Source organism: Sardina pilchardus, chromosome 15 (assembly GCF_963854185.1).
Source record: "Sardina pilchardus chromosome 15, fSarPil1.1, whole genome shotgun sequence".
NCBI classification, from domain to species: domain Eukaryota; kingdom Metazoa; phylum Chordata; class Actinopteri; order Clupeiformes; family Clupeidae; genus Sardina; species Sardina pilchardus.
Window position 1 is genome coordinate 6452099 of NC_085008.1, and position 13476 is coordinate 6465574.

The 13476-nt window shown below is 50.6% G+C and overlaps 1 protein-coding gene across 1 annotated transcript in view; it reads left to right on the forward strand.

Moving 5' to 3' along the window:
* ell (elongation factor RNA polymerase II) overlaps positions 1–12384 on the forward strand; it is a 31885-nt gene extending 19501 nt beyond the window's left edge. Inside the window, exons 4-12 of the mRNA XM_062555520.1 lie at positions 917–1080; positions 3116–3375; positions 4405–4529; positions 7321–7417; positions 7532–8195; positions 8602–8665; positions 8816–8987; positions 9391–9435; positions 9541–12384. Coding sequence (XP_062411504.1) covers positions 917–1080; positions 3116–3375; positions 4405–4529; positions 7321–7417; positions 7532–8195; positions 8602–8665; positions 8816–8987; positions 9391–9435; positions 9541–9657 — 1708 coding nt within the window. The 3' untranslated portion in view covers positions 9658–12384. The remainder of the gene's footprint in view (positions 1–916; positions 1081–3115; positions 3376–4404; positions 4530–7320; positions 7418–7531; positions 8196–8601; positions 8666–8815; positions 8988–9390; positions 9436–9540) is intronic.
* The last annotated feature ends 1092 nt before the right edge of the window (positions 12385–13476 follow it).

Here is a 13476-nt window from a genome sequence, read left to right on the forward strand (position 1 = left end):
CTCTCTCCACTGTTTATCTTTCACACACTCTCACCCACTTTCGTTTCTTGCTCTCACTTTTTTTTAGCTTTTGATCCCACTGGCTGTCTTACACTCACTCTCTTTGTCTCTGTCATCCCTGCTCTCTCTCAGATATGTATACACACACATGCATGCGTGCACGCGCACCCACAGATTTATTTTAATGGCGAGATTTATGCGTACTACAGGCCTGAGCCACTGCAGCAAGTCATTACTCTTAAGTTTGTTTGCGAGCCACAGGCGAGTGGGCGCTCCCACGTCTCTGTTCAGTGTAAAGACGGGGGCACGGCTGGAGGTCACGTCCAGTTGTAGCGCATCAATCAGAAATGTGCGTGCCGAATCCCTGGCCCGGGTCCAGTGTCAGAACACCAGCTGCCCAATTACCTCGTTGGCTTGCGGCGGAGAGGGCCGCGCCGACACCAAATCTAATTTCAGCAGATGGTTGATGGGAAGTGGAAGTGGGAGCTTAGTCTGGTCCCAGCAAAGCCACTGTACCCAGCCCTCAGTACTGCCCTATGGGCCAATCACACTGACCTCTGCTAATGGCCATGTGGATGATTTGGCCCTGGTCACAAACATGCGGTTTTGGTTCTCATCCTGATTATTTTCTTAGCTGTCTCAGTTTTATCGGCTGAGTTTTGCTTTGATGCTAAATCCTTATCGAGGGAATAGCTAAAGCATCCAACATGCACTGTTAGCCAAAATAGTAGAACTGCTCGTAACTTTCACTTTTGAAGGGATAATCTAGTCTGAACGGTCTAATCTGAAACCTCTCCCCACACATGCCCCATCTGTTCACTTATCTGATTCACCCTCTCTCATGCTATGTTGTGGTTCAGCCTCTCTCGGGGCCTTCAGCGTCTGTCTCATCTGCTCCTCGTTTGTCTCCCGGCAGAGATGGCAGTGTGGAGCTGGACTGCCTGGGCGGCATCCAGGACAAGATCACGGTGTGCGCCACGGACGACTCCTACCAGAAGGCCAGGCAGAGCATGGCCCAGGTGGAGGAGGAGACGCGCAGCCGAGGCGCCATCGTCATCAAGCCCGGCGGCCGATACGTGGGTAAGGCACACGCGCACGGGTGCTGGCTGGCTGGCAGCCTGCCCTGACCTCCCTGCTCTCTGCCTGCACTCACCGATCGACTCGCTCCTGCAAGGAGTTGCCCGCTGCAGTGTCCAGAAATTACATGTCATGCAGCACCGGCGTTCAGCATCCATGCCGCACTGTTCCGCAGCCTGTAAAGACGAGTCGCCCTGAATTATTTAGTGCTCAGTAAGAACAGCGTCTGTTCTGGGTTCAATAGGGATTGCATCCTGCACCATTTAGCCTTTGGTACAGACTGTTTTGTGCGCGCATGTGTTTTTCCAGCGAGAACATTACACAATTCGGCGGTCTGTAAGAGCTGGTGTGCTGCGCTTCAGTTTGTGTGGATCAGCACCTGACACTTCCCGTACGAGCAAGGAAAGATACACAGTTCTGTTCTGGGTTGGATATAATTGGCATAGCTGGCATGACGTCTTTGCTTGCGGACTGGCAAGCCCCACTGTGCTACTCATGGTAAGACTGGCACAGGATGGTTTATTGTTTACCCCCTTGGCGTAGGAGTGAGCACAAGCTGTACTTGCTCCGGTCCTAATCTGGTTGGTTCCCGCTCTCTCCCAGGTTTTCGGAGAACTTCCTGTGCTAGACAGACACACATTCTGTGAAGTCCTAAGTGGTGCTACATGCTGTGTCTATGTAGGCAGGTGTTGAGAGAGTGGAATGACTTGTCTATGACTGTATTGGCTGATTATTTTCTGGTTTATTCTAGTATTTTATTTTTGTACCAAGTTTTGAAAGCAGTGCCTTATGATGGTGTACCACCTTTGCCCCAGATAAAGGCTTGAGATTATTTCTTAAAGGACTGCAAGTACAACTCCATTTGTTATACACTATTCTTGTAAGGGGACAGAGTGAGACTTTCACCACAGATTAAAGAGATGTTTCTGTTTTCTGTTCTGATGTTGCTATGTTTGGCAATATAACCACAGCTGCCATGAGAGTGCTGCTACTCTTTTGTTTGAGCTATTGTTTGAGTATTTGTCCATCCTCTCTGAAGTTTGCCACCTTCGGCAGAGTGCCTTTGTTTCAATTTGGTCTGACTCTGGATCATATTTCAAAGTGAGCAGTGATACTGAATTTAAAGCAGCCCTAGTGTTGTGTTTAATACTTTAACATATTTATTAGGGATTCTTTTTTTCTTTGTTCATGGAATGGCCTGTGGTTCTACAAAGAATGACATTTGAGTATGTCATTTCAGTAATCCTTACAGCACTGAATACACTCCCAAATTGAGGATATGAGACGTACTGGCCCACTGAGTCTGCCTCACGGCCAGGCAGGTTTCATGCCCATCTCCTCCCTGATGTGAGCTGAGTTGATCGTTGGAACTGCTGGCTGCGTCTGTGTGCTTGGATCTGAGAGCAGGAGGACTCGGTGTGCGAGGTGTTGGCATGCGGTGCCAAAGTCTAGGTCAGCAGCGAGAGAGAGCAGAGCTCCCCGTGTGGCTCAGAGAGCTGTGTGGGAGGTGTGCAGAGAGAGAGAGAGAGAGAGAGAGACACTCATCATGATGACCAGAGAGACGACGACTGCTGGAGGTGCTTAAGGACAGTCACATGATCCTGTGGTCATATGACCACCAGGTCACGTGATCTGCGCTCACATGATGACTGGCACTTTTGTCTATCAGCCCATTCAAAAGGGGAAAACGAGCAGAACTTGAAAAGCCAGCAACTGATTATATTTGGTGCTAATGCTGTTTAAGCAGTTCTATGATTGTGCGTGTACAGTATGTGTGTTAATTGTGTAATGTTGTGTATGTATTTCTTGGTGTGTGCAATTTGCTTAATGATGTGTGTGTCTTGAAGCTAATCACAGATGGTGTTTGGCATCTCCTTCTGTATTGGTCTCTGATTACGGAGTCTGCCATCAGTGTGCTGGCAAAGTCCGCAGACAGGGGAATTATAGCTTGCGTAATGATTAAGTGTGTGTTATCACTACATGTGCATCAGTAATAACAGCCGTCTGTGTGCGTCTGTGTGTGCGTGTGTGTCTCCAGGGAAGCGCGTGCAGCGGCGCGGGCCGGTCCCGGGCCTGACGGACATCGCTCCGTCGCGGCGCACCTCGCGGCCCGTGCTCATCTCGTCGAGCGCGCCGCGGAAGGGAGGGGGCGGCGGGGCGCAGCTGCGGCCCCTGAGGGAGCGCCTCACGCACCTGCTGGCCCTCAAGCCCTACCGCAAGCCCGAGCTCATCCTGCGCCTGCAGAAGGACAGCCTCACGCAGCAGGACAAGGACTCTCTGGACAGCCTCCTGCAACAGGTCAGCGCCACACACACACACACACACACACACACACACACACACACACACACAGAATGAGGGTGGCTATGTGGGGGACTCCACCCTGGGCAGTGGAGACAATGAGGGGAAAGGAAGACTCAAGGGATGAACAGAGAGAGACCAAGAGATATAGAGAACACATGCTCTCACACACACACACGCGCACACACACACACACACACACGCACACACACACACACAGAGAATGAGGGTGGCTGTGTGGGGGACTCACAGGGAGATAGATCAGAGCAGGGGGGATGGGGGGGGGTTGTAGTCAGGGTTGTACTACAAGAGATTTTGGGGTGCTTAGAGAAAAGCCATTAGCTAACAGTGAGCAAATTGAGAGGATTTTTTCTGGATTCTGGAGGCACTTGGAGTGTATGAAAATCCCTTGTCAAACACACAGGCTGTAGAGTCTAATTCTGGAGGTTGTTCATTTATGAGGTGTCTGTTTTCTCTGTGTCGAACGACAATTGCCTCTCCAGATGCATGGAAAACCCTGAAAAAAAACAATGTTTCAGAAATCCCGGGCCAGCCGTAGCGGCTCGCCGGCGGTGCGTCTGGCGTTTTTTTTATTTTTGGGCGTCGAGTTCTCTGCCACTCTGGGTGTCGCCCCGCACACGACGCGGAGAATTCCGCAGCGCTGCAGATTCCACTCCTCTCACGCAGCCATTGTTGCCCTGGAGCGCGCGCCCCGGAGATCACTGAAGTGGCCAGCGCTGCCCACGCTGAGTCACCGTAGTGGCCAGAGCGCAGCAAGGCCGCAGCTACAAGCAAGTCATGCGTGGGTGTTAGTTAAGACGGGGCTAAAGACGGGACCTGACCTGAATCATGCAGCCCACACCACATGCTGCTGTTCTGGCGTAATGGCGTCAGAGGAGAATAGACTGACTGATTGCCTGGGGGCAGTAATTACTAGTCAAGTTTATTTGTGTCTGTATCTGTGTCTGTGTGTGTTCATCTGAAAGATTTGTTCCCCTTCACCACCACCACCCCCTCTCTCTGCAGGTGGCTAACCTGAACGGGAAAGACAACACCTTCACGCTGAAGGACTGCCTGTTCAAGGAGATCCAGAAGGACTGGCCTGGCTACGCTGAGGTGGACCAGCAGATCCTGAAGCGGATCCTTGTACGGTGAGCAAAAGCCCCTGCCCACCCCACCAGCTTCAAGGAAATGACAACCACAATGCAAATGGATGACTGTTGAGTGTCTCATTGAGAAAACAAGGGGCTTGCCATTCTAAAAGGAGGGGGAACTCCAGTTTTGAATTATAGGAATTTTAGGAGGTTATGAGTGGTCAGTTTTTGAATGCATCATAGCAGCGCTTGTCAGCCTTGAAAGGCCCCAGATGTGTCCCTGAAGGCAGGTGTGATGAGGCCAGGCCAGGGTAAGGTCAGTTGTGTCCCTCCAGGCCAGGCTCCAAGGTGGCCCGACTGGGCAGGTGTTTCATAGCTGGCCCTTGAGAGAGGGTGGGCGAGACATATTTGTTTGCTCAGCTGGATCACATCAAGTTTCACCTCTTTTTACCCTTACTGATACTGAAAGCATAGGCTGGACACTTCTTTTGGTGTATGCTGTATTTGTGTGTGCAAGCTTGGACCAAAGTGTTGCTTGTATGAGTTGGATATGGTCTTTGATATGGATTTGAGGTGATCAATGCACTGCGCTGCATAATAAGAACCGTCTCAGGCTCGATATCGAGTTGAGTTCAGCAGCTAGTCTGCGTTTCAGTCCAGGAGCCGGGCCGTGCCCTGGCCTTAGCCGTCCCTCCTTTCAGCCGTGCGGTCGGAGTCGCTGAAGCCTCTCCTGTCTGCCTCGGTCTGTGTCGCTCTGTCTGCGCCCCTCGCAGCCCCAGTGGAAAACTCGGGTTTCTCATGCTCTCCGAGCCAGCGAGCGAGCGAGCCAGCGAGCGGCAGGGCACAGCAGCGCTCCGCTCCGCACGGCGCAGACAGCCGAGCGGCTAAATATAGCGGCGCGCGGTGGGATGCCGGGTAAACCCACACCAGCCCAGCAGTCTGGACAGCACCACTCATCAAAATATTTTCCCACAGTCTCGTTTTCTGAATGAGCGCCCTTTCAGAACTAACGTTACACTAATCGGCCGTGGGGTCCGGTCTCGGCGGCCGCGTGCGGTCATGTCCTGTGCGCTCACTCTGCGTGCACAGCGGCATATGTGTGTTTTGTGTGTTTAGCCCTGCGCTTTGAGCCCTGGTCAGTTGGTCAGCTGGTAGCTGTTTGCGAAGACACTGAGTCCCAGTCATGGCGAGGAGCGGCCCGAGCCAGATTGGCTAGTAAAGGGGCAGTCCTGAGAGGCTGCGCTGTGCGTGTGCAGGAAGGGCTCTGCTGCAGAAGGGCTGCAGTGGGCTTGCGGGGAGGAAGGCGCAGGGGACATTGGTAACGGCAGACTGTCCCTGAACATGCTGATCCATGTGAGGAGGTGGCAGCCGGCCAGCGCCTCGACCTCAGGCCCACCCCTCGGAGCTGCGCTGTGGGGTTGGACCTACCACACACACACACACACACACACACACACACACACACACACACAAACTCACTCTTTCCCTCTCACTTTTTCACTCACTCTCATTTTCATGCAGACACACCCACGAGTCTTCGAGTTCAAGAGAAACATTAATCTCCATTTCACACTCACACATTGCTCACACACGCTTCACAGTTAGTGACTGATACACACATGCACCCCCACTTCTCCTTTGCCCTCAACTCATAGGAAAATGCGACACACACACACACACACACACACACACACACACACACACGCAATCAAGCAAGCTACTCCCCCCCCCACCCCTCTCAGCTCTCAGATACACTGCATAACATGCACTCCAGTGATGATTGGGCTGAAGCTGTCTGTTGCTGCCCTCTACTGGCAAACCACCGCGACTACAACAATCGGGAGTCCCCCCCATTTGTGCTGCCCGCAGCTACAGCTGAATGAGTCATTCACAAGAATGCCTCTTTCCACACTTCTCGTAGACTGAGCTGCTGTAGCGGGACATCTTTCAGTTTTATGCTGCCCCTCATCGATTTTTCCCAACCTGTTTTTATTGTTCACCCAACCAGCCGCCTCTCCCCGGCGCTCGTGCTGGGCGAGGAGCCAGTAGCCCAGAAGGCAGGGCCTCCCTCCAGCTCTCCATCCAGCTCGTGCATCAGGCAGCCTGTGGCTGGTGTGTCATTCCCCCACCGCTCGTGTGTAATGAGAGGGGGTGTGTGCGGGGTGTGTGTGTGTGTGTGTGTGTGTAGGCCCTCTCCACAGCTACAATGTGGGAGGTGTGCGTGTGTCAGAGGGCTGAAGCACTGAGTTTGTGTGTCTTGGGAGATGAGTGATATGGCTGCGTGTGTAAGTCGGTATAAATGTGTGTGGTGTGTGACTGTGTATGATAGGTGTGTGTGTGTGTGCGCGTGAGAGAAAGCGTGAGAGGGGGAGAGAGCGCTAGGCTGATGCAGTGTAGCTGGGTGGGTGTATGAGTGGAGAGCAGTCTGCCATGTCCTCAGCTCCTGCCCACAGTGCCACTGATTCACCCAGGCCTGCCAGGCAGCGGAGAGTGCCCATTCTGTTCTATTCCCACACACTGCAGATGATAATCTAACGCCAAACTCGTTCAAACTTTATCATGCTTTAGCATAGATTTCTTGTGCGCCTGAGATGAATGTCATGTGGGAGTTAAGACTTGTTGTCATGGTGTACCGTTTGAGTTTGTATGTCTGTGCTGTGTGTGTAGGTGAAAGATAAAATTGACTGACATTTAGCAGATATGAAGATAGAATGAAATTTATGTCCATGGATTCAATCAGATCAGGGTCGACCGATTATCAGCTAGTGACGTGGCCGCTGCTCCGTGAGTGTTTGAGTGTATATGTCCGCGTGCTCAATGGAGTGTGCTTGTGCTGGTGTACCTGCAGGAAACTGTGCAAGACTCCCAGCAAGACCCCAGCCCCAGCCGCAGCCGAGGTGCCTGCAAGTCCCCCCAAGGAGCCAGCCAGCAGCTCGCCTTCTCAGGTTAACACACACACACACACACACAAATGTATGTGTGAGCATATTGTTGAAGTTTTGTCATAACTGTGGCCAAATATGTTACTTTTAATAATGAGGCCTATATTTGCGCAACAGAAACGGCCAGCTACAGAGTTCATTGACCCTCTGGCCAACAAAAAGCCTCGGATATCTCATCTGGTCAGCAAGCCTGCTGCACCAATCAACGGCAAGCTGAGCTCCTCCAATGGCAAGGAGGCGTCCTCGTCCGGGACGTCGTCCCTCCTGACCCCCCTGTCGGTGGAGAGCGCCGCGTCGAGCTCGGCCCTGCCGCCAGCACCGCTGCTGGACCTGCCGCGTCTGGACCTGCCGCGGCCCTTCGACCCGCTCTCGGACGTCAGCAACGACTCCAACCACAACGGCCGCGACAGCGACGGCCGGGACACTATGGCGGTGGCCGAGCGGCTGTCCCAGCCGGCGCCGCACCCCGCCGCCTCTGGGCCGGCCTCCAGCCTGCCCCCCGCCGCGCCCGCGCCCCAGACCCTCTCCCCGTGCCCGGACCCCGCGCGCGCCCACCCCAAACCCCCCTCGCCCGCCCCGCACGGCAAGACCAAGAAGAAGTCCAAGAAGCACAAGGACAAGGAGAAGTCGAAAGACCGGGAACGGGAGAAGGACAAGGACCGGGAGAGCCGCAGAGAGAGGAGGGGAGGAGAGGAGCGCGTGGCTGACCAGAGGAAAGCCTGCGAGATCTCCTCCAGTCCGGACGGCATGAAGGCCAGCAGCGGCCCACACAAGAGCACAGGTACGCACACACACTACAGAAATGCTATTCTATCCTACCATCATTTCCCAACTATTAGCCACGGCTTATACATTGATTTTGCAACATTTCTTCAGCTATGAGGTTAATACATTGGGGGCAGTTAATATGGTATTAATATGGCTTTGTTTCTTTTAACTTGCATAAAGCACTGTCCTGTGGCTTATTACACAATGTGGCTAATACACAGTAAATGACTATTGCAAACTGCATCCTGAAGTGCAAAAGCCATATGCACCTGTATCTTTGGAAAGGTTCATGCGTCTGTAATGGACATTTTAATTGTCTATTGTGAACAACTAATTGTCTTGGTTCTTCTCTTGTCATCCACTTGTCATGCACAACACACTAGTTGTTTTGTTAAGTAATACTTTTTAATTGCTTTCAGATCTCAATGGAACGTGTGACAGCTCCAGTGCCCCAACGCCACCAGAGGTGGCCGACTATTTATTGTAAGAGTCTTTTCATTCAGTGTACAGAATTAAAAAAGTGTTATTAAATAATCATTGTCAACAGTCTTGTACCACTGCACAAGTCCAGCAGTTTTAGCCCAGGACTCCTAAGTAGTCCCTCATCTTATTCATCCATGTCTCTGTTTACAGGAAGTACACTGTGATTGCCTCTCCGGAGCAGCGGCAGGGCTACAAGAATGACTTTAACTCTGAGTACAGCGAGTACCGGGGGCTGCACGCGCGCATCGAGGGCATCACGCGCCAGTTCACCATACTGGACGCAGAGCTCAAGCAGCTGCAGCAGGGCACAGACAAATACAAGGTACATTTGAACCATGTCTGCCTTAAGGTTTGCTCCATTGACAACCTATAGGCCTTAAATAAATAAACGCAGGCAACTACCATGTTTACACCTTTTTACCATGTCGTAAGTCGCTTTGGTTAAAAAGTGTCTAATGTAATGTAATAATGTAATGTAATGTAACTACCAGTGAAATACACTAATCATTTGGGTTGCCTACCAGCAGCTTTTTGAGCAGTAGTTAAAACAACAATATTTCATTCAAAGCCAATCAAACATCAGATATATGGCTTAACCAGCACATGGTTAGAGAGGCAATTATGCCTGTCTGCACACAGCGACTCAGTCACTGCGTTCTGTTACCGCCATCTGGTCCTATTGCCCCTGCCAAACATATTTACATGCTCTGTTTTTGTGCCCACAGCTAATCCACAATCAGATACTTGAAGAGTATCGCAAAATTAAAAAGGTATTACATTTTGGATATAGAGTTTTCATTAACTGTTATTTATTTTTGTATATTGTCACTTACTGTCTCCACCACCTCCCTCACCAGTCTTTCTGTTTCTCCCAGACTAACCCGCACTACAGTCAGGAGAAGAACCGCTGTGAGTACCTGCACAATAAGCTGGCTCACATCAAGAGACTGATAGCAGAGTACGACCAGCAGCAGCTGCAGAGCTGGCACTAGTGTCTCTGCGCGCCGCACGCGCCCCCTCTGGTAACCAGGCGGGGGGTTCAGGCGGCCTCAAGGACTGGCTGGCTGGTGTCTCTGGCCCGGCCCGCGCCACAAACAAACAAACAAACAAACACGCTCTAATGTGCCACGCCACGGAGGGATGGGCCCACCACCCCAACCCCCCCCCCCCCCCGACCCCGACCCTCACCTGATCTCCCCAGACAGGGTCCCTCTGTGCTCCACACCCCCAACCCCTCTCTCTCCTTCTCCATGTCATTTCATTCTCTGTTGATCCAACTCTTTTGGGAGAAAGCCTCGAGTCCCTCCTCAGCCCATTTCCCATCCCTCCTAGCACACACAGAGGCGTCTCTAGAGAGTGCCTGTGGAAAATCCACCTCTCTCCGAGGACCCCCTGCATCAGCCCTCACTCCCCTTCCCCCCCCTCTCCCCCTCGCTGCTGACACTGAGCTCGGGCTGGGCAGAATTTGCTTCCCGAAGTGCTAATAGTTTATATATATAAAAAAAAAAAAGTACAAGACAAAAATTTAAATGGATTATTATTTCCCCTTTGTTTGGAAATGGAAAAGCTCCTATGATATTTTATTATTATTTTTTTTATTTATTCTGTAATTTTTTTTTTTTTCCTTCCGGACTTCCATGGGGAATCTTGAGTTGATTTATGTACACTCCGCAGTATGGGCGCCAGAGTCTGTCTCTGGGGAGCCTGCTTTCCTCTTGCTTTCAGTCCTCTCCCTCTTGACTATCAGTATTTTATGCAAAAGCTGCCTTGGCTATCAAATTGTCCCAGCTGTTGCCATTCATGACATTATGTCCCCCCCCCCCCCCCCCCCCCCCCCCTCCACTTTACCACACGAGCAGTATACATTCAGCCAGTCAAAACAAAAGGACTAGTGCAGATTCTGACTGTTGCACACGTGCATGGAGCAGGCCGGTAAGGCTTTATTGGCTGCTGCTGGGTTGAGGCCACAGCAGTGTTCCTGTTTTATCAATGAATCTTGTGAGACGAAGCGAAACGATGTCTTCTGACTGAAAGCATCAATGGTGCTACCAAGTCATCTCTCCCGGTGTGGACAGTCACTACCAACCCCCTGACCTGTGCTCAGATCAGATCCACAGTTCACCCTCCACACATTTCATTCAGAGCCAATCTACCACTGGTCTGAGTTCTGTTGTTTGACTGGCATTACATTTGGATGAAGGCTTTAAAACATTAAAAAAAATCTCATCAACTCTACAAGTATTTCCCGTCTGTGTGCGCCAAGTGTTTTTAACATTTCTCTCTGGTCAGCTGCCATCCATTCCGGCCTTCTGTTTGGCAAAGGCTTCCTTTAATGAAACAAGTCCCCACAGAGTGGGGCTGTGACTTCACTAACGTACGTTTACACACCTACTGACTGGCTGAATGTCATTCATACAACACGCACACACGCACACACGCACACACGCACACACGCACACACGCACACACGCACACACGCACACATGCACACACGCACACATGCACACACGCACACACACGCACACACACAACCAACTTCCATGCCCCCCCCAAACCCCCCCCAAAAACCTGGAAGAGACTGTTATTTTAAAAAGAAGAGAAGAAAAGAGCTTCAAGCTTCTTCCATGAAGAGTGGATTGTATGTTTTCTTGATCCGGCGAAGGATAGAGAGCCTGGAGTCTTCGATCTCCCATCAGCCAGGGAGGACCTCCCCTCCGACTCCTCCTCCTCCTCAGACTCTCACTGCCCTGGGCTAGTCCGGCAGAAGGACCCATTGTATTTCTGATATTGATCTCTTTATGTTGATATTAAAACTCAGCACTTTCTTGCGTTCCGCCTCTTGCTGTTACTCTGACCTGGGTTGTTCTGAGGGAGAGTGTTTTTTTGCCTTGTCCCAGCGGAAGTGCATGCTTTCTTAGTGAATGTGTTTTAAGTACAGTCAGACCAGTATTTGCATCTCAATTTTTAAACTGCTGTTCCAAGGCATTCAAATCCAAACAAAGGCCTACATGCACACCAACCCCTGTTTGTATCGCCGACCTTCGAGAGAGAATTCTCATGTATTAGAAAATGCACAACTTTTAAGCCAGTCCTCAACCTTTAATGAACACACTGGGTTGAAATGATCACAGCTGAACATCATGGTGCTTGTACCTGCTGCTATTGAGGCAGTCAGACTGGACTGTACATTTATACATTGAACACACGGCTGATATGTGTGTGGAAGAGACGTGTTTACAGCCATATCTGACCTGTGTGATTGAAACACTATCTGTGTTTCTCTTGTCAAATGCAAGAGTATTTTCTTCCTTCTCTGAAATCTCTCCCGTGTTTTGTTTGAACCCCCCCCCCCCCCCCCCCCCCCCCCCCCCCCCCAATCACTGGCATTGTTCCCCTATAGCAGAGGCCACATCTGTGATTTCAGATGATCTCTGATCATGGGGGTGATGGTTACTGGGGTTTTGTTTGGATTTGGAGATACCTGTGTTGTTTTGTTTTTGTTTTTGACTATGATTTGCAAGTACACAACACCACATGGGTTGAATGTGCCAGATCTGAGCTGCAGTTGCAGATAGTAAAGGAGGACCTGCTGTGGCCAATTCAGCATTATAGAGGGTCCCACTGCTCGAGAGGGAAGTACCAAAGCACGCTTTCTGAAACAATAAGGGACTGGGACTGAAATTTCTCTTGACATTTGAATAAAAACCCTGGAAAATCAAGTCTTTTCTGTTTATTTGTTATGTGATCTTTCATCTTTCTATGTGATTGCGTGGAGGAATAGCACGATTTTGCGCATGTCAGACAGGCCTTTGTAATAACCGTAAACTAAAATGGCCACAAGGGGGCAGCCGATACTAGCGTTCAACAGCCCCAAGAGGCAGGCTATATGCTGAATTTGATTATCAAGTGTTGTCTACACGAAAGAGACTTCCGGAATCCCATCCCACAGCGGTGGCATAGAAAGATATACTGCCGTGTAATTTAGCAGATGCGACAATATGTCAAACCTGTCTTATTTTTAAAATATTGAGTCTTTGAGTTGCAACTTGTTAACATTACGATTCAGCGATCTACATCCAGGTAGCCTATGTGACTGAGCTCGGAGAAGGTAGGCTATTGCTTCCGAACTAAAAGGACCAGGATGCTCAGACGCTATTGCATAGGCCTATTTGATAGATAAAGGAATTGGGACGGTGATGTTGAAAATTGTTTACGGATGAGTAATGCAGTTTATAGAGATCAGGACAGAGTTATTATGGCAGATCTCGAAAAGAGCCATGCTTGGCTGTAGTTGGCAAGTCGCACAGTTTTTGGCTGTCGTTCTGCAGAGCAAGCTGGCCTCAATCCGGGCCGCGCACGGAGTGTCAGTGAGTTCAGTTTGGCACCGTGCCCACTCCAGCTCGTTCACGGTGAGCACAAACACACTACCCCTCCTCTGACCATCTCATGCATTAGTGCGAACACGCCAATGCGACCAGTCACTTTCGACACAATATGGACATAGGCTACTGCAGGTTAGATTTGACGTATAGGCCTTACACGATGCTGCGGGGGCGTAAAGCGACTTGTAGCCTACATATAGGCCTACCTACAGTGGATTAGTGTGAATCAAATGTGACGAGGCTCCTGTTTGAGATGCAAAGTTAGTCACTTGGCCAGTCACACTTCTCCTTTTGTTACCCATTAATAATAATTAATTAGGCTATCTGATGGATAAAGAACATCACAGATCGACTGACAGATGGAGAATGACTTACCAGGCAATGTTTGTGATGCTTTTGAAAATGGCAGAGCCAAAGCCAAGGTCAGGG